This window comes from Anomaloglossus baeobatrachus, chromosome 2 (assembly GCF_048569485.1).
Source record: "Anomaloglossus baeobatrachus isolate aAnoBae1 chromosome 2, aAnoBae1.hap1, whole genome shotgun sequence".
NCBI classification, from domain to species: domain Eukaryota; kingdom Metazoa; phylum Chordata; class Amphibia; order Anura; family Aromobatidae; genus Anomaloglossus; species Anomaloglossus baeobatrachus.
In genome coordinates, this window is record NC_134354.1 from 700,624,860 (window position 1) to 700,652,533 (window position 27,674).

The following is a 27,674-nucleotide window of genomic DNA, read 5'->3' on the forward strand; positions in this document are numbered from 1 at the left end:
TTTTATCCATTTTAAAAAAAATGTTGCGGCACGTCAGATGCCTGAAAAAAGCCTAGTGCAATACTCAATGGCCCATATGGACTGAATGGAAGACAGGCCGAGCATGGACACTGCCGTCCATTCTGATGGGGATAACCGTTTCCCATTCTGCTGTTCGGTGCAGTCCCAGCGGTCGGACAATCACTGACCTACAAGTTACCACCTATCCTTTGGATTGGTGATGACTTGTTTTACATAGATATTACAAAAAAATATCTATGCCAAATAAATAGAGAAGGCCCTCCTGAGAATAAGCAAAACCTTCACAAAATTAGAGTAGAGACCATAACTAATGTAACACAAAACAATCACGGATCTCGGGGAGACCAGCCAGAGAAAAACACTGCCGGCAGCCAGCGAGGGCGCTCAACACAATGAAATCCTAGGTGCATTGCCCCCTGGGAAGTATACAAATCAAAAAGGTCTATGGAGCCTCTGTTAGGAGTCTTTACATGGTAAAATAGCCAGATATCCCTTCGGGAAGGACTAAGCCAAGGAGTGGCTCTTTTTAGGAGACCACCATAAGCACCATATTAAGTGGCCCTTTTAGTGGCCCTTTTAAGCTTGATGTGCAGCCTTATCCTTGTATAGTATGTATTTTTTGGCTTGCACTCATAATATATACATATTAGTGCTCACTTCAGTTATCCTATTCAGTTATATGTAGTTTTTTTTTCTGAATGTGAACACAGCTCCGCCCCTTTCGGCCATGTTTTTTTTTCCATCTCCTATATAAGAAAGTCCTTAGTTACCCCTCTCCACCCACAGCAGTTTTTAATTGCAATGAGATGACACACAGTTAGGGTCACAGAGCCAGGGACCCCAATATAGAGATATACCTTGACGAGGTCTTGGGGCTCAGTTACATTGATCAATGCGATTGCTAAATATCTCCTGTGTCCTAATATTCATGGCAGGTATGCAATTCATTATTCACATGTTCAAATTAGCAAGTAGCATTTTTCATTGTATATTCCAATATTTTTCCATATGCTTGAGGCATTATACCATTATCTAAGTTTGATGTGCAGCCTTATCCTTGTATAGTATGTATTTTTTGGCTTGCACTCATAATATATACATATTAGTGCTCACTTCCGTTATCCTATTCAGTTATATGGAGTTTAAAGATATGACAAGGGAAATACCAAGGCCAGGTATCCATCCACAGACAGCTGTTTCGGGGTCACTTAATATGGTGGTCTCCTAAAAAGAGCCACTCCTTGGCTAGGTGCTTCCCGGAGGGATATCTGGTCATATTTCCGTGTTGAGATTCCTAACAGAGGCTCCACGGACCTTTTTGATTTGCATAACTAATAAAAACATAGGACGCTGCGACTCTTCTTCTGATTTCAGTGTGGTTGCTGCAAGTGCAATTACACAACCGCTCTTCATCAAAGCGGTGATCTTGAAATAATATATATATTTATTCATTTATATAGCGCTATTAATTCCACAGCGCTTTACATATATCAGCAACACTGTCCCCATTGGGTTTCACAATCTAAGGTCCCTATCAGTACCGTATATCTTTGGAGTGTGGGAGGAAACCGGAGTACCCGGAGGAAACACACGCAAACACGGGGAGCACATACAGACTCTTTGCAGATGGTGTCCTTGGTGGGATTTGAACCGAGGACCCCAGCGCTGCAAGACTGCAGTGCTAACCACTGAGCCACCGTGCCGCCCGTGTCACCTCAATTTGGAAGAAGCTAAACGCGTGTTGGGGTGTTCCTTGCTTTTCCTGCATTTTTTCAGCCCTCACTACCATTGCATTTTATCCTTAGAGGTATCCATTACTCGGTGCCTTTACTTTACGTGCTAAGACCATTAGGTTACCTCTGTACAGCTAATTTCTAAGCTACCTACGTCAATCTTATTTATTTTCATGTTCTCTTTTCATATGTCACCTCTGTTTTAATAGCCACTGGGCTATTTATCAATGGTGGGGTGTCCGCTGTAATTCTCATGCGGTGTTATACTTTCTAATACCTCTGCACTTTACTCTTGCAGGAATTAAATGTTATGGTCCTTTTATAGCATCACAACATGTTCAGCAAGTGCAATATTTTTCCAATTAGCCTTTATGCGGTCTATGGTTTTTATATTTTATGCCTATCCATTTATGAAAATGCTTCTGAAGTGCAACTTCTACTTGTTTCTATCTGATTCTAAAGAGTCAGACTGCACTTGCACAGATAGCCATGGGGCTTCATGCTGTCTTCAGCTTACATAGCAAAAACCTGCTGACAGAGTCCCTTTAAAATGAGCAATGGTTGCCAAGTATTGCCAATAAACGGTCATTTAACACCGTAAATTGGTCAGTGTACTCCAGGCTGATTAGCTCACGCAGGATTAATATAATAATAATAATATAATATTTATTCATTTATATAGCGTTATTGATTCCACAGCGCTTTACATACAATGGCAACACTGTCCCCATTGGGGCTCATAATCTAAATTCCCTATCAGTATATTTTTTGGAGTGTGGGAGGAAACCGGAGTACCTGGAGGAAACGCACGCAAATACGGGGAGAACATACAAACTCCTTGCAGATGGTGTCCTTGGTGGGATTTGAACCCAGGACCCCAGCGCTGCAAGACTGCAGTGCTAACCACTGAGCCACTGTGCCGCTGAGGATTGCTGAGATACACACACATCCACCACTCAGGTGTTAGCGGTGCTAGGGCTGACCAGATATCAGTATCTCATTGTTCTCATTTGTTCAATAGAAAAGTTCAAAACTTATCAATATTCCATGAGTATGGACAAACACCACGAAAATGCAATGACTGATACAAGTGTAAACACAATGAAGTTTTATATACAAGTTTTCATACACATACCTAAAAATAAATACTTACTCTATCATAGTTCTGTTCTAGGAATTCAGCTACTGTCAATTTGTGCCTTGTTAGCAAGTCCTAAAACATAAATGAGACAACAAATAGCCACAGTAAATGAGCAATTGTAGTAAAGCAGCATTTATGTTATATACAGTACTAAAGGGGTGTCCCAGGAATCAGTTTACTTCATACAATCCCATTGGGTGAAAATAACAGATGGAGCTTTACTTCCCCTCCCCGGCTCCAGCGCCAGCTCCTCGCTGCAGACTACGGTCTTTATTGACAAGCTGCAGTGCTGAGGTTACCGCTGCAGCCTGACACAACAGCCGGAGATGCAGGGTTGTCAAGTAAAGCTCCGTTTGTTAGTTTCAACCAGTGGGAGCATGGGAAGTAAAAGTATAAAAAAACAAAAAAAAAAAAAAACAAAATAAAACAGTAAACACCCCTGATATTTCCAGATATCCATATAATCTTATTGTTACATTTTTTGATCTTTTGTCAGGATGTGTTTTCCAATACAGAATAGGAAGAAAAACTTTAATTACAGAAGAAAATAAAGGCACCTGTGGCGGAAACAGTTCAGCAATTAGCAGGGCAATTGCTTATGAGTTATTCCATTAGTTAGAGACTCCTTAAAAGGGAACCGGTCACCAGATTTTGGCCTTCTAAACTAAAACTAACACCTTAAGCAGCGCCTGTGCTGCATTCTACAAAAGGTGCATGTTACCCTCTGACCCCCCCCTGTAGACTCCAAAAATACCTTTATCTCCCGCCTTGTATGTAAATTTTCCGGTCCTGCCGGCGTCCTAATCTGCGCCTACTGTCCCTCCTTTCGCCCACATGTGCTGATTGATGTGGATGACACCTCGTACGCCATCCACATAGGTGGGCAAAGTCTCCATCTTCCTGGCTCACGCAGGCGCACATCGCTCTGCCCTATTGCGGACAGAGCCCAAGACATCGGTGCACCTGCGCAAGCCAGCAGGTTCTCTGCACAGGCGCAAGGTTTTCCCAGTGATGTGGATGAAGGGGGTGACATCATCCACATCGCCGGGAAAAATCTCAAGCCTGTGTAGAGAACTCGTTGGTTCGCACAGGCGCACCTATGTTTGTGTCTCTACCCGCAATAGGGCAGAGCGAAGTGCGCCTGCGCAAGCAGGGAATATGGAGATTTTGCCCTCCTATGTGGATGGCATACGAGGCGTCATCCACATCAATCAGCACAGGAGGAGGGCGAAAGGATGGACAGGAGGCGCAGATTAGGACGGCGCTCACACCGGAGCAGGGTGGGAGGTTTTATAAAGGTATTTTTAAGGTCTACAGGGGGAGTGGGGAATCAGGGGGTAACATGCACCTTTATAGAATGCAGCACAGGTGCTGATTAAGGTGCTAGTTTTAGTTTAGAAGGCCAAAATCTGGTGACCGGTTCCCTTTAAGGAGTGCCTCTAGCTAATGGAATAACTCATCAGCAATTAGCAGGGCACTGGCTTAACTGTTTCTGCCGTGAGTGCCTTTATTTTCTTCCGTAAATAAAGTTGGTCTTAGAAGGCCAAAATCTGGTGACAGGTTCTCTTGAAATCATCATCACTTTGCCGTATCTGGAAGCCTAAGGCTATGTGCGCACTAGAAATGTGAATTTTCTCAAGAAAATTTCTTGAGAAACTTCTGGGAGTGGAAGATTTCCGCACCTGCGGAAAAATCCGCGGCAAAAACGCATGCGGATTTGCCGCGGATTTACCGCAGGTTTGTCCCTGCAATAAATAATAAAGATAATCGATAGACAGATAATGGATAGATGGAAAGATGGATAGATGAATAGATAGATAGATAGAGGGATAGATGGATAGATGAATAGATAGATAGATAGAGGGATAGATAGATGAATAGATGAATAGATAGATAGATAGAGGGATAGATGGATAGATGAATAGATAGATAGATAGAGGGATAGATGGATAGATAGATAGATAGATAGAGGGATAGATGGATAGATAGATAGATAGATAGATAGATAGATAGATGAGAAAAACCTATATAATGTTCCACCTCCCTGCATATTCTAAGCTGGCACCCTTTAGTGACTTTCATGTGGCACTAAAGGGTGCTTAGCCTTGTATTTAGCCATAAAATAAATAAATAATTAAAAAAAAACGACGTGAGGTCCCCCCATATTTTGTAGCCAGCTAGGGTAAAGCAGACGGCTGCAGCCTGCAGACCACCGCTGGCAGCTTCACCTTGGCTGATAATCCAAAACAGTGGGCACCCCACGCTGTTATTTTAAATTATATAAATAATTTAAAACAAAAAACGTGCGGTCCCCCCCATATTGGATCACCAGCCAAGGTAAAGCGGACAGCTGGGGTCTGATATTCTCAGACTAGGGAGGTCCACTGTTATTGGACACTCCCCAGCCTAAAAATAGCAGGCCGCAGCCGCCCCAGAAGTGGCGCATCCATTAGACGTGCCAATCCTGGCGCTTTGCCCCAGCTCATCCCGCGCCCTGGTGCGTTGGCAAACGGGGTAATATATGGGGTTGATGCCAGATGTGTAATGTCACCTGGCATCAAGCCCTGGGGTTGGTGAGGTCAGGCGTCTATCAGATACCCGACATCACCAACCCAGTCAGTAGTAATTAAAAAATAGACAACAAAAAAAGTTTTATTTGAAAAAACACTCCCCACATAGCCTCTTTAACCAATTTATTGAAAAGAACAATCAATCCACGTCCGGCGTAATCCAATAGGGGGTGGGTCCCACGGCGATCCATACCATAGTCGCTGTCCCAGTCAATGAAGAACAGAATGTTCCCCATTGGCTGGGAGAGCTGTGCAGTGACCTGAGCTAACATCAATAGGTCAGCCCAGGTCACTGCAGGGGATGCCGAGCGCTGCCATCAGGAGCATAGATGAGATCATTACCTTCTGTGATCATCTCCTGTACTGCTGACGCCAGCGCTGTCACTGACTGTGTTGTCAGAAGTATCGCGAGAGCCCGTGACGTCACCGCTAGTGACAGTCTCGGGCCGCTCGTGAGACGGGCATAGACAGCGCTGACGTCAGGAGGCAGGAGATCGTCACAGCAGGTAATGATCTCACCTCCTGACAGCAGCGATCGTCATCCCCGCGGCTCCCAGCACTGCAGGATGTCAGTGTCTGCCTGCGCTGCCGCGTGACAGGCTGCTGACACTGCGGGCAGACACTGACACCCTGCAGTGCAGGCAGCCGCGAGGCCGGAGCAGGACACAGACTGGCACCTGGAGGTCGCACGGAAGTGCTTCTGTGCGGCGTCCAGGGAGTGTGACGTCTGCTCCGCTTCCTCTTCCTGACATAATGACATCGCTTCCTGCAAAACCGCAGGCAGCGATGAGCATTCCCGCAGGTAATTCGCGGCTATTCCGGGGGTATACCGCACATCATTGCTACCTGCGGAATACCCCCGGTACCTGCGGAAATTAATGGACATGCACATTTTCTCAAGAAAGTTTCTCGAGAAAATTTTCTCAAGAAATTTTCTTGAGAAAAATCCGCACAGTGCGCACAGCTATTTTTTTTTCTCATTGAATTTCATGGGAAATGTCTGCACAAAGATTGCAGACATTTCTCAAGAAATTTCCGGGGCAAATCCGCGGGTAAATCCGCAGGTAAAAAGCTCTAGTGCGCACATAGCCTAAAGGTCTAGGAGCAATGGTTACACTACATGTCTCTCTATAACTGCTTTGAAGGAAATGTCTCCTAAAATAAAGTAAAATAAAATATTTAAGTAAAATTGTATAAAAAAATAGAAAAATGTATAAAGCAGTATCAACTATACCAGCATTAAAGCAAACAAAGACCCCTGCACTTTACACAGCAGAACCCACAGCAGAGGTTCCACACTTGCCTGTTAACCCTTATGGGTACACGATCCCTGCTAAAATCAGAGACACATTCCTGAGAGGGATTAGGTTACTAGCATAATGCAACTGAATGAAATAGACGCAGTTCTGTGGATTCTAGGTATTGCAGGAACGAGAATGTATATATGACAACAAGGGACCGGTGAAAAAGTAAAAATATTGTATAAAATACTAAAAAATCAGTTAAAGATGAAAAATGCAATCTCTGTGTAAAAGAGGAGTAATATATTACAAACCTAATACAGTAAAATAACTCATAAGCGTTATGGTTATTACCCAACTGATCCACTACAGCCTTATCCTGGAGGAAAGTGTTATGTGCAGGGACAATAACCCTGTGGCCAGTAGTGAGGGCATAGTACCAAGAGGTGTGATGCCGGTGCAGGAGTGCCAGCCACACACTGTAGTACCCCGGAGTCCTTTTCTATTAATGTACTTCACCAGTCAGTGTTGAATAATTAATGGTCTGTCTGACTTGAAAAACTTGTATGATGTAGAGTTCAAAGGGAATTTGACAGCAGGTTTTCACCACCTAATCTTAGAGCAGCATTATGTGAAGACAGAGATCCCGATTCCAGCGATGTATATACACAGTATAGCAAAACTATTGTATTGTATTGTATGTGTTGTATTGTATGCGTTGTATTGTATTGTATGCGTTGTGTTGTATTGTATGCGTTGTATTGTATGCGTTGTATTGTATTGTATGCGTTGTATTGTATTGTATGCGTTGTATTGTATGCGTTGTATTGTATGCGTTGTATTGTATGCGTTTTATTGTATGCGTTTTATTGTATGCGTTTTATTGTATGCGTTTTATTGTATGCGTTTTATTGTATGCGTTTTATTGTATGCGTTTTATTGTATGCGTTGTATTGTATGCGTTTTATTGTATGCGTTTTATTGTATGCGTTTTATTGTATGCGTTTTATTGTATGCGTTGTATTGTATGCGTTGTATTGTATGCGTTGTATTGTATGCGTTGTATTGTATGCGTTGCATTGTATTGTATGCGTTGCATTGTATGCGTTGTATTGTATGCGTTGTATTGTATGCGTTGTATTGTATTGTATGTGTTGTACTGTATTGTATTGTACTGTATTGTATTGTATGCGTTGTATTGTATGCGTTGTATTGTATGCGTTGTATTGTATTGTATGTGTATGTGTTGTATTGTATGTGTATGTGTTGTATTGTATGTGTATGCGTTGTATTGTATTGTATGTGTTGCTCACCTTTAAAAAAATAAAATGTGAAGCTATTCGCAGGAAGCCGCACAACGGGAGCATCCTGACCATAACCACATTAAATTTCGATACACGCAGATGAGTCACATATTTGCAGCCATCTGTGGCAATGTTTTCATCAGTTTTAGATACCGATTCTAAGGGGATTTCTTATGTGGAATTCACCACCATGTCCAGTGTAGAAAATGCCGTCATACAATGACATGCAGTATGCTCAGACGACCCGGCCAGACATGAAGCAGTTCGCTCAAATCAGCAGATTCGGTGGTATGGCCGGGGCTTCTGATCGGAGCACGGTCTGTGTATCACAGATGTGTGAGGCCGGCCTTAAATTTGCCCCAGTTTATAGGTTTGTGTCTAAAATAGGAAAAAAGATAAGATAGATACATGAGCTGCATTTGCGACCAATATGTGTATGATGACAATATCTGTACAATTGCTCTGGAATGTGTTGGCGCTATATTATTAACATGTAGTTAGGATTCCGAAGTAAAAAAACACATCTTAATTGTGTGTGACGTCTAATTACGCTAGTTTCACACTTGCGTTGTTTTCCTTCAGTTGCAATCCGCCGTTTTGGAAAACAGCAAAATCAGTTAATGGATTCCGCTGCTTCCCATAGACTTGTATGGACGGATTGCGAGTGATGGACCTGCGTTGCTACCGCTGGGCGACGCTGCGTTGCTTCCACCGGGCGGAAGGAACGCAGCATGTAACGTTTTTTGTGCAGCGCAATCCGTAGGATTTCGCTGCGCATGCTCTCTGGCTCCCTACACACGTCACCAGGGTACACATCGGGTTACTAAGCAATGCGCTTTGCCTAGTTACCCGATATTTACCCTGGCTACGGGTGCAAGGAGCCAGCGCCAAGTGATGTACGCTGGTAACCAAGGTAAATATCGGGTAACCAAGCAAAGTGCTTTGCTTAGTTACCCGATATTTACCCTGGCTACGTGTGCAGGTAGCCCGACACTTCCCCGCTCGGCTCAGCCCCCTCCCGCAGTCCGCATGTACACACACACACACACACACACACACACACACACACACACACACCTGTCCCCGGCCATGCAGTCCCCGCGGCACTGACGTCCTCAGCCCCATGGCCCGGCTCGGCGACCGGCTGCTGTGAGCGATCAGCTGATCGTTCACAATAGTCTGCAGCTGGTTAAAATGTAAAGAAGAAAAAGAAAAGAAAAAAAAAAAAAAAGGATTCCATTGTTTTGTACGATCCGTTGCGCCACTAAACGCAACACATCCGTTGCAGCCGTCACACAACGCAATGCAACGGATGCCGTTCAACGCAAGTGTGAAACTAGCCTTACCGCTGAAGATGCCAAATACTTTACAAATCCTTTAGGGCAACATTTGGGGCACATTTACCAGTATCCACTAATTCTCAGACAGACTGAAATCTTACAAAGCGCCAGATGTAATCACAGAGGTTCATGCAGTTTGATATTTTTGGTGTATTTATAGACTGCTTAGTCTAAAGGTTACACCATTAGTTGGATTACTTAGTGCCAAAAATTTACATCAAAATTTGGTCACATTTCATAACACAAGAAGTCCCACTTTAGCCTACACCTCATTCTGCTAAACCACAGCTCTTTTTATAGAAAAGCCACAACAACTTACTAAAACATGGTGCAAAAAGTGTCTAAAACCCATTAAAGGGAATCAGTCACCAGGTTTTTGCTCCCCCATCTGAGAGCAGCATAATGTAGAAACAGAGACCCTGATTCCAGCGATGTGTCACTTACTGAGCCGTTTGCTTTCATTTTGATAAAATCAGTGTTTTCTCTGCTGCAGTTATACAGAGCTCATGAATATGCTGGACTATGCTGCAGCACGCCAAAAAGTCCTAGAATGGCTGATTAAAGAGTGATTTTATCAAAACTACACTAAGCAGCCCAGTAAGTGACACATCACTAGAATCAGGTTCTCTTCCCCTACATTATGAGACTCTCAGATCAGATGGCAAAAACCTGTTGACAAGATTCCCTTTAATGTGGTGGAAGTCACAAAAGAAACTTTTTTTAGGAGTGAATATTGCAGCAGAAATGATGACGAACGCAGAGACATATGGGCCACGTTAATGGAAGTGCTGCGGACCCAAAAAGTGCAGTCATATGACCTGTGGCACATTTGGATAATATAATGAAAGTATACTTGTAAATAAAAAGTGCAGGCAAAATGGATCAGTAATAGGCTCTACAACGCAGAACACCCAGATAGCAAGGAGAGAAGTTTTAGGAAATAGAATACGGAAGTTTTATAATAATAATAATAAAAAAAAAAATAGAACTTGGTGACAGATATTAATAAAATTTCAGCCTCCTCCCTTTCTTAAAAAAAACAAAAAAAAAACAAACAAAACACAGGAAGAAAAAATATATTGTTGTAGGTCAGAGGGTTTAACCTCTTTCAGAAGACTTTATGCATATCCATATGATGCTTTATAAACATATATCCCCTCCAGCCCCCCCCAAATACCCCCAGAGGACGACTTCAGCTTTCCTGGGGTCATCAGTGACTGTCTGCAGCAGCAACATCATGACAGCGGCTCAACAGCGGCTTAACAGCCAATCACTGAGCTCAGTGGTTCGTGTTGTCTTCAAGGGAAGTCACTGAGCTTGGCGATTGATTGCAGTGCCATGGACGTTACAGTAGTGCTGCAGCCAATCACTATTTGGATCCTCAGCACTTCCGCTGACGTCCCGTTCGGGTGGCTCAAATGTTTCTATGTTCATCATCAATTCTGGTGTAATTTTCACTTTAAAAAAACCCGTCGTTCATGACTTCCACCACATTTATGAATTTTAGACACTTTTTGTACCTTGTCCAATACATTGTTATGGCTTCTATAAAAAGGTCTGTGATTTAACAGAATGAGGTGTAAAGTGACACCTTGTGCCAAGGAAGGCTCCAAAATTCCGAAGTAAATTTTTTGCACTAAGTAAACCAACTAAGAAAAGGTGTAATCGTAGACTGGACAGTCTATAAATCCAGCACATAAATAAACATAAAGAAACAAAGTTCTCTAAAAGGGGACAACCAGGAGCTGTCACCAAGTTGAACTGGACATTGTGATGTAATAATAACTGCAGATCAAAATAAATAAATAAATTTAAAAGAGTATTTCTAAAGATCTTATACCGTATGCTAATGAGTGCAGGGACTAGTGACAAGGGCGTTACTTCCCTTGGCTAGTCGGCCCCATTAGCATGTAAGCATGCCTCTGTGGGCGAGATAACATGCTAATGAATGTGCAGAGGCATAGTCAACCTCACCATTCTCTGCGCCACCGTTCCCGATGCTGGATTTCGGACTCAGTGCACATGATCAGAAGTCCAGGACTTCCAGTCATGCGCACTATGAAGCTGGGTGTATGCGTCCCGGCTTCAAAGTAGTGTAGTGTACATGACCGGAAGTTTGGGATGCTGAAAACCAGCGGTGGCAGCAGAGGTGAAAGCAACCATGCCTCTGACACTGTGCAATCATTACCATGTTTAGCACGCCCATGTGAGTGTACTAATCTGCTAAGGGGGCCAACTAGCCAAGGGAACAAACGCCCTTGCAACTAGTCGCTGGCTTCATTAGCATATGATAAGGGATCTTTAGAAATACTTTTTCTAAAGATCTCTTTATCTTTGATACTAGATACAGGGACAGTTAGGCAGGGATTAGAAATATGCACCCAGAACTGCTCGTGGTTCTGGGTACATATTGCACCTAACAGGTTCCCTTTAAAGGTACCATCACACATAACGAGATCGCTAGCGAGATCGCTGCTGAGTCACGGGTTTGGTGATGCAACAGCGATCCCGTTAGCGATCTCGTTATGTGTGACACCTACCAGCGATCAGGCCCCTGCTGTGAGATCTCTAGTCCTTGCAGAATGGTCCAGGCCATTTTTTCAAAGGCGACGTCCTGCTGGGCAGGACACATCGCTGTGTTTGACACTATGTGACAGGGTCACAGTGACTGCTGAGATCGTTATACAGGTCGGTACTGCCACCTGTATTGTTCCTGCATCGTTGGTAAGATCTGACTGTGTGACATCTCACCTGCGACCTCCCAGCGACTTACCTGCGATCCCTATCAGGTCGCATCGTTTTCAGGATCGCTGGTAAGTCGTTGTGTGTGACTGGGCCTTAACTTTTGTTAAAATGGGTGTTATCAAACAGCAATTCATTCAGTAAAAAATGACATACACCCTCCAGTGACCCCCTTGGAATTATCTAAAATAAACTAATTAGGTGTCAGATACATTGATTGCCAATACCTGCAACAGAGATGAGAAATGTTTTTTTTAAATGATTCCACTAAGAAGCCACTGTTACATTGTGTTTAGTTCAATCTCTAAGTAGGATCTACCCTCCTAAATCATCTATATGGGCAAGCAGGTCATAGAAAGTTGAATAGAATGATACCTTGATATATGTGATCCAATATTTTATTCCACAAAAATCCATATTCCTCTAAATATGTAAATGAGCTGTTAAGATCTATGAGCCAGACATAGATCTCCCCGAGAATCTATCTCTAGGGATTATTTTATATGAAAGGTGGCATTATTAATGTGAGACATGTAATGACTGACAGTTTGTTCTCTCCATATCTCACACTCCTTTCATATAAAATAAGCTCTGGAGACAGATTCTCAGGGAGATCTATGTCCGGCCCATAGATCTTAACAGCTCATTTACATATAATAAATAAGTAGGTTTCTCTGGAGTAAGACATCAGATCGCAGATATCAAGGGATCATTTTATTCAACTTTCTATGACCTACATGCCTGTGATATACATGGCTTAGTAGGGTAGCTCCTAATGACAGACTCCTAGTTCACTCTTATCCCAACACATATGGAACAATTGCGGATGACCAGCTACATGCTGCAATAAATAGATGTAACTGTTTAATTCCCATTACTTTATAATGAATCAGGTCCCTATAAACGCTTGGTCTTCGTGTAGTTTGACACATTTCATTCCTGTCTTCTAATACCGCAGCGAGGAAAATACTTGTGGTCATGAGATCTGTTATAGACGACAGACACTGAACAGAGCATTGAACAATTTACCTTAAATGTAGCAAAGGCATCGGAAGCGATGTCGAATGTTGACATCTCCACATATTTAAAGAAGTCCTCAAATTGCTCCGAGTACAGGATGGTTTTGGCCAGCGGCTCGTGGCGGACACATTCACGTAGCATTATCCCGCAATGTAAAGCCACTTGAGGGGATTCGTACCTGGAAGAAAAGTATATATGTTCAGTCTATGTACAGCAGCATGATTTTTTTATATTATTTCTTTTTATTTTTACCTCTTTTTTTTTGGCTCTAGAGGCACTTATATGCAATAAAACGAATATTATGCAAATACTAAGTAAATGTTTCTCTCGCTCGCAATTGTGACACTGTTGCCTGGCAACCTGTAATAATAGCCGGCGTGCGCATATTACTGGCTATACATAGACCCCTCTCATCCACATGACCCACTCACAGGGGGAGGCTTTGTTCGCTTCTTCTCAGCTTAAATTGATACTAACCCTCCATATATTTTCTTTTTTTTTACGAAAATTTTTTACATTAGCAAAATATTTGTAATTTCTACATTGGAAAATCTAACGTGGCGATTGTTTAAGGCCATCTATACATCTGAGGTCGGACCGCCAATGTCCCCCACAAATGGCTCCGCTCTGATTTTATCAATCGTGTGGTCTAATGGTTTCATGTCATACTTGTTACTGCAAAAATACCACCCCCCCTGAAAAAGGCTGATGGTTGCCCCTTTTTTCAGGCGAGAAGTTGCCAGCAGACGCATATTATGACCAAGGACACCATCTGCAAGGAGTCTGTATGTGTTCCCCGTGTTTGCGTGGGTTTCCTCTGGGTACTCTGGTTTCATCCCACACTCCAAAGATATACTGATAGGGAATTTAGATTGTGAGCCCCAATGGGGACAGTGTTCCTGATGTATGTAAAGCAATGCGGATTATGTTAGCGCTATATAAAAATAAACATTTATTTATTTTATTTATGGCTGTCTGGGTCCATGGCACAGACGAGATCCTCACTACTTATTATGTGCCACCCATAGCCAATCACAGGGCAAATAAATGGCCCTAGTCATAAAAACAAAATCCTAAAAGAAGAATATGTTCCCTCCTTTACAGAAAAAAATTAGGCTTGGCTGAGTTTACCCATATGACCACTAAGAAATAATAGTAGGATCCTTCCTGGCAGTGAAAGAGTAAATACAACAATCACTGGGATTTTCACTGGAGCTCCTGGAGCAGCTCCCACTAGTGGTAAGACCTTGCATATACATGCTCTACACACCCGGTCTGCTGTGTGTTGGGAGATCAGCAGCCAATCTGTGCTCGGACTTGGATACATTGACATCTAAATGAGGTTTATTAGAAGACCCCCTAATGCTGGGGGTCAAACTTGCTCTTCTCCAGAGAATGAATGGGCTGTAGCGGTCTCTGGAGCAGTGTCCCCATCATTGCTTAAACAAGCTCAGCAGCTGTTCCATACAGAGACTGTGCCTCCAATGAAATGGAGGATGCCTTGGTTGAACACTTGGACCCCCACCTACCAACCAAACCACCATAGTAAAGATAGGCCATTAATGTTAAAAGGGGTGAAGATGATGCAAATACAATGGTGCTGACTTACTGCAAAGTAAGGAGAGGATACCGGCTGTTACAGTATAGTAGGGATCTGCTGAGCGTGTGCCACCTCTCATGACAGAACTACAAGATGTATATATGAGCAACCGGGGAGGCAGACGTCTGGCATGCGGGTGTTCAGGGGGCGATGTGTGGACCAACAGGCACTTTTAGAAATGTACAGCATTTTACAACCTATTTTAGGACTGAAATTGTAGGAATAACCCTTCAGTCTATTTTTGATTACAGGGGCAGATACATTTGAGGAGGAGAACCCTCCGTTCCTGGCACTGACGGTGCTGCTTGCTGAACTGACTCTTCTGACATGCCCCATTCACAAATAATTGATTTGTAAAACTAAACTGTATAAGTTGTCTTGTATTTGTGTATAAGGGTGTTGGTACCATTAAAATGGTTTCAGAAAATGAAGTAGTTCTCCTGGAAAATTATTGCAATGACACATGTTTTGGCTAGCTCTGGTCAGGAATCAATAACGCCTCCTGGAGGGTCTGACACCACCGCTCAGCTGTTATGTGCGCACATTGCGTTCTGTGGTGCAGAAAAAAAAACTGCACCCTCTTGCAGAGTGGACAACGCGTTTGCCAAAAATAATGCATCCAAAATGCATGCATTGTGCATGCGTCTTGGATGCATTTTTGACCCATGGAGATTCAGCTCTGCTACATGCCCACTGACAGCAGACACAGAGCGCCGCGCAATGAGAATAAACTCGGATGAACCTCAAACGACTTCATTGTCATCCCACCGCTCTGTCTGTGTGTCGCGGGATGATTCGCGATCACAAGTGAAGGACTCACCTGTGACCACAAATCTACTGAGTGACTGCAGTGAGCCGCGCGATCATCTGTGCTGTCACTCAGGTTACCCGCGGCCAGCTGGACTCCTTCACCTTAGAGCTGTGGCCGCGGATAACTTGAGTGACATCACCACTGACATTCTCTGACCGCTCCTGTCAACTTCCGATGTAGCAGAGCTGAACATCGTGGGACCTCGTGTGGATCACGCCAAAACTGGAGGGGTGTTTAAGGAACTAATAAAGTGGTAAAAGAGGGTGCTTTTTTTTTTTGTCTTTTATTCCAAATAAATGATTTTTTGGGTGTTTGTGTTTATTTACTTTCAGTACAGTTTAGTGATGGGAGTATCTCAGATGCCTGCCATCACTAAGGTAGGACTTAGTGGCAGCTATGGGCTGCCATTAACTCCTTATTACCCTGATTGCCACCGCACCAGGGCAATTCGGGATGAGCCGGGTAGAGTCCTGGGACTATCGCATCTAATGGATGCAATTCCGGGCGGCTGCTCGCTGATATTTTTAGGCTGGGGGGCTCCCCATAACGTGGGGCTCCCCGTCCTGAGAATACCAGCCTTCAGCCGCGTGCTTTACCTTGGCTGGTATCAAAATTGGGGGGACTTCACGCCGTTTTTTTTTAAATTATTTATTTTACTGCACTATAGACCCGCCCACCGGTGGCTGTGATTGGTTGCAGTGAGACAGCTGTCACTCAGTGTGGGGTGTGCCTGACTGCAACCAATCATGGGCACCGGTGGGCGGGGGAAGCAGTGAATACGAGATGGAATAATGAGCGTCCGGCATTTTCAAAATCGGGAGAGAGGGAGAAAGGGAGAGAGGGAGAGAGGGAGAGAGGGAGAGAGGGAGAGAGGGAGAGAGGGAGAGAGGGAGAGAGGGAGAGAGGGAGAGAGGGAGAGAGGGAGAGAGGGAGAGAGGGAGAAAGGGAGAAAGGGAGAAAGGGAGAAAGGGAGAAAGGGAGAAAGGGAGAAAGGGAGAAAGGGAGAAAGGGAGAAAGGGAGAAAGGGAGAAAGGGAGAGAGGGAGAAAGGGAGAAAGGGAGAAAGGGAGAAAGGGAGAAAGGGAGAAAGGGAGAAAGGGAGAGAGGGAGAAAGGGAGAGAGGGAGAGAGGGAGAGAGGGAGAGAGGGAGAGAGGGAGAAAGGGAGAGAGGGAGAAAGGGAGAAAGGGAGAGCCCGACACAGACAGACAAACTGACACAGACAGACAAACTGACACAGACAGACAAACTGACACAGACAGACAAACTGACACAGACAGACAAACTGACACAGACAGACAAACTGACACAGACAGACAAACTGACACAGACAGACAAACTGACACAGACAGACAAACTGACACAGACAGACAAACTGACACAGACAGACAAACTGACACAGACAAACTGACACAGACAAACTGACACAGACAGAGAGACTGAAAGACCTGCGTTCTGTTTGTCAAAAAAGCATGCAGAACGCAACAAAAATGCAGTGCAAGCACATTTTGGTTGCGTTTTGACCCACATCATTGATTTCAATGGGTGGAAAATGCAACCAAAACGCACAAAATAAGTGACATGGAATTTGCCGACTTCTCATGGACTTTGCTGGGGAAGCAGAACGCATGCATTTACGCTGCTGTTTTAAACGCGGGAAAATACGCAACGTGCGCACATAACCTTAATAGCTCCGGCTGGATGTAAACAGTGAACATAGCTGAACGGCATAGTTCTGCTCCATTCAACGTGTAGCAGCCGCTGTCGAGAGCTGCACATCAGTGACAAAACTTTATGCAAATGTTAAAAGACAGTTAAGCTACTTCTCATTTGCAACATGTCCAGTTCTGGGTTGCGGTGCATGTAACCCAACTATACAGCACCTGGAAGCAAATACAAGTCAAATGGAGCCAGTGTTACTCAGAGGTAAGGGAAAACTGGAGCTCAAAAACTACAAAAAGTCACTATAAAAGAAGGGAACGTCAGTAACAAGTCTCCTAACGCGATACCCATCCAACATTGTTCCTGTGTGGGAAATAGAAAAACCAGCATTGGAGCCAAAGGTAACATCCAAGTCTTTATTCAAATGGATAAAATCTCAAGGCACATTTTTATATTATATATTTTTATATTATATATATATATATATATATATATATATATATATATATATATATATATATATATATATATATATATACAGAGCATTGGCTAGAAACAAGGCCACACGTTCTGACCTAAGCGTCCTTTAATCACTGCGTCCTTTAATCACTGCAGTGGCAGATCTGGCATAAAAAGCACACAAGTTGAAACACATTCGTGCAATTACTTAATATAAAATTTTAGGAAAAAACAAAAAGACTATGGAGGTGTGGGATGTGAGGTCTCTTTGGAATCGCCATTTAGGGAGCTTTAGCACACTTTGTAAAAATGTCATTGCAGATTTTAATGCTATTTTTTGGAATTAAAAACCGAATTAGGAGAGGTGACAGAAATAGTCAACAGGGTATAAATGACAGAGACGAGCTTAACTCCCTTCGTGTGTATTTTGGGATACGTGGAGGATTTAGCTTTGGAAGAGGAGGGCAAGGTGGCCGTATCTAGAATGTTATATATTGCTAGGAAATTAATCACTCAGCACTGGATCTCGGACCACATCCCTACGATTCCTGAATATGTCAATAAAGTCAATTGGTTGATAAATGTAGAGAAAAGTATATACCGGAAAAGAAATGGAGTCATCAAATTCGAAAAATATTTGGGCCCAGTGGATCGATGGGTCAGGGTTAGCTTCAAGGGAATTGGCTAGGCTCAGAATGGGTTTACTTTAACATGATACCAGGGGTAAAAGGTGAGAAACGCCTGCAGAATATATCAATAATATTGGTATAGGCAGAGGGAGGAGGGAACAGCATGGGAACAGGTTATATCTTTCCTCAAAAGTGACATTTAACTGAGAACCTCACACAGTCTAATTGGGTAAAATGTTAACTGTATCATTGTTACTTATGATCAAGTGACAATTAATGTAAGGAGCTGCAAATTTTATATTTTCTTTTCATTTCTTAAGATTGTTTGCTCAATGTATGTTGGGGTGGGGAAGGTAGGTAGGGTGGGGAGGGGAAGGAGGGTAGGTAGGGTGGGGAGGGTAGGGAGGGGGAGGAGGGTAGGGAGGGGGAGGAGGGGAGGAGGGTAGGGAGGGGAAGGAGGGTAGGGAGGGGAAGGAGGGTAGGGAGGGGGAGGAGGGTAGGTATGGTGGGGAGGGTGGCTAGGGTAGGGGGGGAGGGGGGGGTAGAGGCTGGGTTGCCTCCAACGTTTATATTGTTGTAATCTGAAAACTTCAATAAAAATATTTAATTAAAAAAAAAAAAATAAATAATAATTAGGTCCAGCAGGAGGAAGGAGACGTGCCGCCATATATATTACCCATTACTTTTTAATGCACTTCTGACTTTTGCTTAACCACTTCACGACCGGCCGATTTTTCGCTTTCCGTTTTTTTTTTTCGCCATTCTTTTTCTGAGAGACGTAACTTTTTTATTTTTCAGTCAATATGGTCATGTGAGGGCTCATTTTCTGCGGAACGAGCTGTACTTTTAAATGAAACCCTCAGTTTTACCATATAGTGTACTGGAAAACGGCAAACAAATTCCAAATGCAGAAAAATTGCAAATAAAAGTGCAATAGCACTATGGTTTTTGAGATATTTTATTCACTGTGTTCACTATATGGTAAAACTGATGTGTGGGTGTGATGCCTCAGGTCAGTGCAAGTTCGTAGACACCAAACATGTATAGGTTTACTTTTATATAAGGGGTTAAAAAAAAAATAATCGGAAGTTTGTCCGAAAAAAGTGGCGCACGTTTTACGCCATATTCCGTGACCCGTAGCGTTCTCATTTTTTGGGATCTATGGCTCAGTGACTGCTTATTTTTTGCATCTCGAGCTGACGTTTTTAACGGTACCATTTTTGCGCAGTTGCTACGTTTTGATCGCCTCTTATTGCATTTTGCGCAAAAGTTGTGGCGACAAAAAACGTCGTTTTGGCGTTTGGAATTTTTTTGCCGCTACGCCGTTTACTGATCAGATTAATTGATTTTATATTTTGATAGATCGGGCGTTTCTGAACGCGGCGATACCAAATGTGTGTATATTTTTTATTTTTTTAACCCTTTAATTTTCAATGGGGCGAATGGGGGGTGATTTGAACTTTTAGGTTTTTTTTAAATTTTTTAAAACTTTTTTTTAACTTTTTTTTTTATTTTACTAGTCCCCCTAGGGGGCTATTGCGATCAGCATTCCGATCGCTCTGCAGTATCTGCTGATCACAGCTACAAGGCTGTAAACAGCAGATACGCTTCTCTTTCTCTTTTGCTGTGCCGCTGGCACAGCGAAAGTGAAAGCAAGTCAGGTGTAGTCACATGACCCTGTGCTACCATGACGACTATTGGGAGTCACGTGATCGCGTCACGTGACTTCCGGTATCGGGCGGTAAGTAAAATTTTACCGCGATCACGCTTATAATGGCGCTGTCACATATTGACAGCGCCATATAAGGGGTTAAACGGCACGAGCAGATAACGATTCTGCTCGTGCCTAGCAGGCACACATCTCAGCTGTGAAAATCAGCTGAGATGTGTGCCGATCGCAGCATGATGCTGCCGGCAGACCGCGGGCAGTAAGGTTATGACCGCAGGGACGTAATTTTACGGCCCGCGGTCGTGAAGGGGTTAAACACTGCATTAAAAAAATTCCAACAATCAGGACGGTGGCTTCTGCAGTGGTTCTTCGGTCTTCCAAAATAAAAAACAAAAAAAAAAAACAAACATTTTGAACTGTCTTTTTTAAAATGTATACATGGATGTTAATGTATTTTTCCTTAAATGCATGGGAAAACCATCACGTTTTGAGGATATTGCACATGTAAAAAAAAAAGTAAATAACAAATCGGGAACAAAAGTTTAAAATATAGCTATGTCTTTAACAATATGCTGAGATTAGATAGTGATATGGAAAAGAACATGGTGAGGAGGATCACGTGTTGGGAGCTCCATTAGTGTATGATACGGCTCGCCAGACAGACGCTGACACGTGACCTTTGCTTTACATCTCTGGGTAGGAGTCAATGCAGTGACAACGTCTGACCTTTAATTGGGGGTAGCATTGACGCTCTGTAGGTCACTTGTTAACCCATTGATCTGTGTATATAACCATATGGACAAAACACCTAAACTGTGGAAGTCCAACACAAGCCGAGTGGAAACTGAGATAATGAATGATTAACAAGCCAATGAAATATTAACAAAGCGACTTCCATCATGTGTCACAGTGAACGGCTCCAGTCTTCTGCACCACTCCGACTTCCCCCGGCAGAAGAGATGTGACAGTTCGGCTATGTGGGATGCCGTCCTCGAGCAGCGTCCCTGATATGCGGTTACTTGATTAAATTACTGTGCACATTCAACTTACCTTTAGCAATTAAATAGCCCTGGCTCGCAAAAGCACTGAAACATATACCTGATTACAATTTCCTTTCCGATGGATGTTGCATGTTTAACCAGCAATATAACTCAATTTTAGACAGACAGTCTGACGAGAGCTCCTGTTTTCAATATGTATAGACATCTACTCATTTTCTCATACAATTAGAAAAATTACAAAAAAAACTGGCTGTTGGCATCTTCTGATGAGTGGTGGACAACCATGCCACTGGTCCAACCTATCAGTCGATCCGGAGCGCACTGCCCCCCCCGGCAAGTAGAAAGCTGGGAGGCTGCGGAGCGGTGTGCTCCTGATCAAGAACTCTGGATAACCCCATTAAGCACATAAAGTGAAGCAGCACACTTTGCACTAAGATATTTGTAACCATTGAATATATGAAATGTAGACTGCATTACTGCCAATTAGAATAAACTTATGAATATTTTGCACACAGCTCGTCCAATTTGTGTATCCCTGCCAGTACGGAGTCCAACATACTTTTTAAATTTGTAGGCTTTTGGCTCGAGAAAGGTATGTTTGATAGACAAGGTTAAGGTCCCTTTAAAGAAAAGCAGGTCTTGTTGCAGCAGGTGGGCACACACGAATTAGCCCAAAAGTGAGCAAAATATCTACATTTTACAAGTGTATACTTTATGACAGTAATGCAGTTTACATTTCATGCATTCAATGCTTGCAAATATTTACAGTGGGTACGGAAAGTATTCAGACCCCTTTACATTTTTCACTGTTTCATTGCAGCAATTTGGTAAATTCAAAAACTTTCATTATTTTCTCATTAATGTACACTCTGCACCCCATCTTGACAGAAAAAAAACCAGAAATTTTTGCAAATTTATTAAACAAGAAAAAATGAAATATCACATGGTCATAAGTATTCAGACCCTTTGCTCAGTATTGAGTAGAAGCACCCTTTATAGTTAGTACAGCCACGAGTCTTCTTGGGAATGATGAAGTACGTTTTTCACACCTGGATTTGGGGATCTTCTGCCATTCTTCCTCGCAGATCCTCTCCAGTTCTGTCAGGTTGGATGGTGAATGTTGGTGGACAGCCATTTTCAGGTCTCTCCAGAGATGCTCAATTGGGTTTAGGTCAAGGCTCTTGCTGGGCCAGTCAAGAATGGTCACAGAGTTATTCTGAAGCCACTCCTTTGTTATTTTAGCTGTGTGCTTAGGGTCAGTGTCTTGTTGGAAGGTGAACCTTCGACCAAGTCTGAGATCCAGAGCACTCTGGAAGAGGTTTTCTTCCAGGATATCTCTGTACTTTGCCACATTCATCTTTCCTTCAATTGCAACCAGTCGTCCTGTCCCTGCAGCTGAAAAACTCCCCCATAGCATGATGCTGCCACCACCATGTTTGAAAGGGTCTGAATACTTATTACCATGTGATATTTCAGTTTTTCTTGTTTAATATATTTGCAAAAATTTCTACATTTCTGTTTTTTTTCTGTCAAAATGGTGTGCAGAGTGTACATTAATGAGAAGAAAAAAAAATAACTTTTTTTAATTTACCAAAATGGCTGCAATGAAACAAGAGTAAAAAATTTACAGGAGTCTGAATACTTTCCGTACCCACTGTAAATGCAAAGTGTGCTGCTCCACTTTTTTATGTGGTTTCAGGGAGCTGGTTGGGTCCCTTTTGCCCTCCAAGCCATTAGCATTCACACTTGCATGTCTAAATTCCATTCCTAACTATCCCTGTCTTAAGGGGGCTTTACACACAACGACATCGCTAACGAGATGTCGTTGGGGTCACGGAATTCGTGACGCACATCCGGCCTGGTTAGCGACGTCCTTACGTGTGAAACGCACGAACGAACGCTAACGATCAAAATGACTCACCTAGTCGTTGATTGTTGACACGTTGTTCTAAAGCCAAATGTCGTTGCTGTTGTAGGACGCAGGTTGTTCGTCGTTCCTGTGGCAGCACACATCGCTATGTGTGACACCCCAGGAACGAGGAACAACACCTGCGGCCGCCCGCAATGAGGAATGAAGGAGGTCGGCCGGATGTTCGGTCCGCTCATCTCCGCCCCTCCGCTTCTATTGGGCGGCAGCTTAGTGACGCCGCTTTGACGCCGAACAAACCACTTCCTTAGAAAGGAAGAGGTTCGCCGGACACAGCGACGTCGCTAGGCAGGTAAGTCACGTGTGAGGGGTCCTAGCGATGTTGTGCGCCACGGGCAGCGATTTGCCCATGACGCACAACCGATGGGGGCGGATGCTTTTACCAGCGACATCACTAGCGATGTCGCTGTGTGTAAAGTGGCCTTAACATCATTATCTAAACAAAAACTTAAAAGAAGGGAATTTTGTTTACTTACCGTAAATTCCTTTTCTTCTAGCTCCAATTGGGAGACCCAGACAATTGGGTGTATAGCTTCTGCCTCCGGAGGCCACACAAAGTATTACACTTAAAAGTGTAAAGCCCCTCCCCTTCTGCCTATACACCCCCCGTGCATCACGGGCTCCTCAGTTTTGGTGCAAAAGCAAGAAGGAGGAAAAGTTATAAATTGGTTTAAAGTAAATTCAATCCGAAGGAATTTCGGAGAACTGAAACCATTCAACATGAACAACATGTGTACACAAAGAACAACAGCCCGAAGGGAACAGGGGCGGGTGCTGGGTCTCCCAATTGGAGCTAGAAGAAAAGGAATTTACGGTAAGTAAACAAAATTCCCTTCTTCTTTGTCCCTCCATTGGGAGACCCAGACAATTGGGACGTCCAAAAGCAGTCCCTGGGTGGGTAAAATAATACCTCGTAATAGAGCCGTAAAAACGGCCCTTTCCTACAGGTGGGCAACCGCCGCCTGAAGGACTCGCCTACCTAGGCTGGCATCTGCCGAAGCATAGGTATGCACCTGATAGTGTTTCGTGAAAGTGTGCAGGCTCGACCAGGTAGCCGCGAGACACACCTGCTGAGCCGTAGCCTGGTGCCGCAAAGCCCAGGATGCACCCACGGCCCTGGTAGAATGGGCCTTCAGCCCTGAGGGAACCGGAAGCCCCGACGATCGGTAAGCTTCGAGAATTGGTTCCTTGATCCACCGAGCCAGGGTTGATTTGGAAGCCTGTGTCCCTTTACGCTGTCCAGCGACAAGGACAAAGAGTGCATCTGAGCGGCGCAGGGGCGCCGTACGAGAAATGTAGAGTCTGAGTGCTCTCACCAGATCTAGCAAATGCAAATCCCTTTCACATTGGTGAACTGGATGAGGACAAAAAGAGGGTAAGGAGATATCCTGATTGAGATGAAAGGGGGATACCACCTTAGGGAGAAATTCCGGAACCGGACGCAGAACCACCTTGTCCTGGTGAAACACCAGGAAAGGAGCTTTGCATGACAGCGCTGCCAGCTCGGACACTCTCCGAAGTGAAGTGACTGCTACTAGGAAGACCACTTTCTGCGAAAGGCGTGAAAGAGAAATATCCTTCATTTGCTCGAAGGGTGGTTTCTGAAGAGCCATCAGCACCCTGTTCAGATCCCAGGGTTCTAACGGACGCTTGTAAGGAGGGACAATATGACAAACCCCCTGCAGGAACGTGCGTACCTGCGGAAGTCTGGCTAGGCGCTTCTGAAAAAATACAGAGAGCGCTGAGACTTGTCCCTTAAGGGAGCCGAGCGACAAACCCTTTTCCAATCCGGATTGAAGGAAGGACAGAAAAGTGGGCAAGGCAAATGGCCAGGGAGAAAAACCCTGAGCAGAGCACCAAGATAGGAATATCCTCCACGTCCTGTGGTAGATCTTGGCGGACGTTGGTTTCCTAGCCTGTCTCATAGTGGCAATGACCTCTTGAGATAACCCTGACGACGCTAGGATCCAGGACTCAATGGCCACACAGTCAGGTTGAGGGCCGCAGAATTCAGATGGAAATACGGACCTTGAGACAGCAAGTCTGGTCGGTCTGGTAGTGCCCACGGTTGGCCCACCGTGAGATGCCACAGATCCGGGTACCACGACCTCCTCGGCCAGTCTGGAGCGACGAGGATGGCGCGGCGGCAGTCGGACCTGATTTTGCGTAACACTCTGGGCAACAGTGCCAGAGGAGGAAACACAAGGGAGATGAAACTGCGACCAATCCTGAACTAAGGCGTCTGCCGCCAGAGCTCTGTGATCTTGAGACCGTGCCATGAATGTCGGGACCTTGTTGTTGTGCCGGGACGCCATTAGGTCGACGTCCGGCGTCCCCCAGCGGCAAGAGATCTCCTGAAACACGTCCGGGTGAAGGGACCATTCCCCTGCGTCCATGCCCTGGCGACTGAGAAAGTCTGCTTCCCAGTTTTCTACGCCCGGGATGTGAACTGCGGATATGGTGGAGGCTGTGGCTTCCACCCACAGCAGAATCCGCCGGACTTCCTGGAAGGCTTGCCGACTGCGTGTTCCGCCTTGGTGGTTGATGTATGCCACCGCTGTGGAGTTGTCCGACTGAATTCGGATCTGCTTGCCTTCCAGCCACGGCTGGAACGCCTTTAGGGCAAGATACACTGCCCTTATCTCCAGAACATTGATCTGAAGGGAGGACTCTGTCTGAGTCCAAGTACCCTGAGCCCTGTGGTGGAGAAAGACCGCTCCCCACCCCGACAGGCTCGCGTCCGTCGTGACCACTGCCCAGGATGGGGGCAGGAAGGATTTCCCCTTCGACAGAGAAGTGGGGAGAAGCCACCACTGAAGGGAAGCCTTGGCTGCCCGCGAAAGGGAGACGTTCCTGTCGAGGGACGTCGACTTCCTGTCCCATTTGCGGAGAATGTCCCATTGAAGTGGACGCAGATGAAACTGCGCAAAAGGAACTGCCTCCATTGCTGCTACCATCTTCCCTAGGAAGTGCATGAGGCGCCTCAGGGGGTGTGACTGGCCTTGAAGGAGAGATTGCACCCCTGTCTGTAGTGAACGCTGTTTGTCCAGTGGAAGCTTCACTATCGCTGAGAGGGTATGAAACTCCATGCCAAGATAGGTCAGTGATTGGGCCGGTGTCAGATTTGACTTTGGAAAATTGATGATCCACCCGAAACTCTGGAGAGTCTCCAGAGCAATGTTCAGGCTGTGTTGGCATGCCACTTGAGAGGGTGCCTTGACAAGCAGATCGTCTAAGTAAGGGATCACCGAGTGTCCCTGAGAGTGTAGGACTGCTACCACTGTTGCCATGACCTTGGTGAAGACCCGTGGGGCTGTCGCCAGGCCGAAGGGCAGTGCCACGAACTGAAGGTGTTCGTCTCCTATGGCGAAACGCAGGAAGCGCTGATGCTCTGGTGCAATCGGTACGTGGAGATAAGCATCTTTGATGTCGATTGATGCCAGGAAATCTCCTTGGGACATTGAGGCGATGACGGAGCGGAGCGATTCCATCCGGAACCGCCTGGTTTTTACATGTTTGTTGAGCAGTTTTAGGTCCAGAACAGGACGGAAGGATCCGTCCTTTTTCGGCACCACGAACAAGTTGGAGTAAAAACCGTGACCCTGCTGCTGAAGAGGAACAGGGATCACCACTCCTTCCGCCTTCAGAGTGCACACCGCCTGCAGAAGAGCATCGGCTCTCTCGGGGGGCGGGGACGTTCTGAAGAAACGAGTCGGAGGACGAGAGCTGAACTCTATCCTGTAACCGTGAGATAGAATGTCTCTCACCCATCGGTCTTTTACTTGTGGCAGCCAGGCGTCGCCAAAGCGGGAGAGCCTGCCACCGACCGAGGATGCGGTGTGAGGAGACCGAAAGTCATGAGGAGGCCGCTTTGGGAGCGGTTCCTCCGGCGGTCTTTTTAGGACGTGACTTAGACCGCCATGAATCGGAGTTCCTCTGATCCTTCTGAGGCCTTTTGGACGAGGAGAATTGAGACCTGCCCGCGGACCGAAAGGACCGAAACCTCGATTGTACCTTCCGTGGTTGAGGTCTGTTTGGTTTGGACTGGGGTAAGGATGAGTCCTTTCCCTTGGATTGTTTAATGATTTCATCCAATCGCTCACCAAACAGGCGGTCGCCAGAAAATGGCAAACCGGTTAAGAACTTTTTGGAAGCAGAGTCTGCCTTCCATTCACGTAGCCACATGGCCCTGCGGACTACCACCGAATTGGCGGATGCTACCGCCGTACGGCTCGCAGAGTCCAGGACAGCATTAATGGCGTAGGACGCAAACGCCGACGCCTGAGTGGTTAAGGACATCACTTGCGGAGCAGATGTACGTGTGACTGTATTAATCTGCGCATGACAAGCTGAGATAGCTTGGAGTGCCCATACGGCTGCGAATGCTGGAGCAAAAGACGCGCCGATAGCTTCATAGATGGATTTCAACCATAGCTCCATCTGTCTGTCAGTGGCATCTTTGAGTGAAGCCCCATCTTCCACTGCAACTATGGATCTAGCCGCCAGTCTGGAGATTGGAGGATCCACCTTAGGACACTGAGCCCAGCCCTTGACAACCTCAGGGGGGAAGGGATAACGTGTATCCTTAAGGCGCTTTGAAAAACGCTTATCTGGACAAGCTCGGTGTTTCTGGACTGCGTCTCTGAAGTCAGAGTGATCCAGAAACGTACTCAATGTACACTTGGGACACCTGAAACGGAATTTCTCCTGAGAAGCTGACTCCTCCATTGTAGGAGCAGGGGGAGAAATATCCAATACCTGATTGATGGACGCTATAAGGTCATTCACTATGGCGTCACCTTCAGGT

General features: G+C 44.9%; 1 protein-coding gene across 2 annotated transcripts in view; it reads right to left on the reverse strand.

The window, feature by feature from the left end:
* CAB39L (calcium binding protein 39 like) overlaps positions 1–27,674 on the reverse strand; it is a 123,794-nt gene that overhangs the window by 14,933 nt on the left and 81,187 nt on the right. For both annotated transcript variants that reach the window (XM_075334559.1, XM_075334560.1), the window contains exons 5-6: positions 13,122–13,290; positions 2,908–2,967 (exon numbers count right to left, since the gene is read on the reverse strand). In XM_075334559.1, the coding sequence (XP_075190674.1) occupies positions 2,908–2,967; positions 13,122–13,290 (229 nt within the window). The remainder of the gene's footprint in view (positions 1–2,907; positions 2,968–13,121; positions 13,291–27,674) is intronic.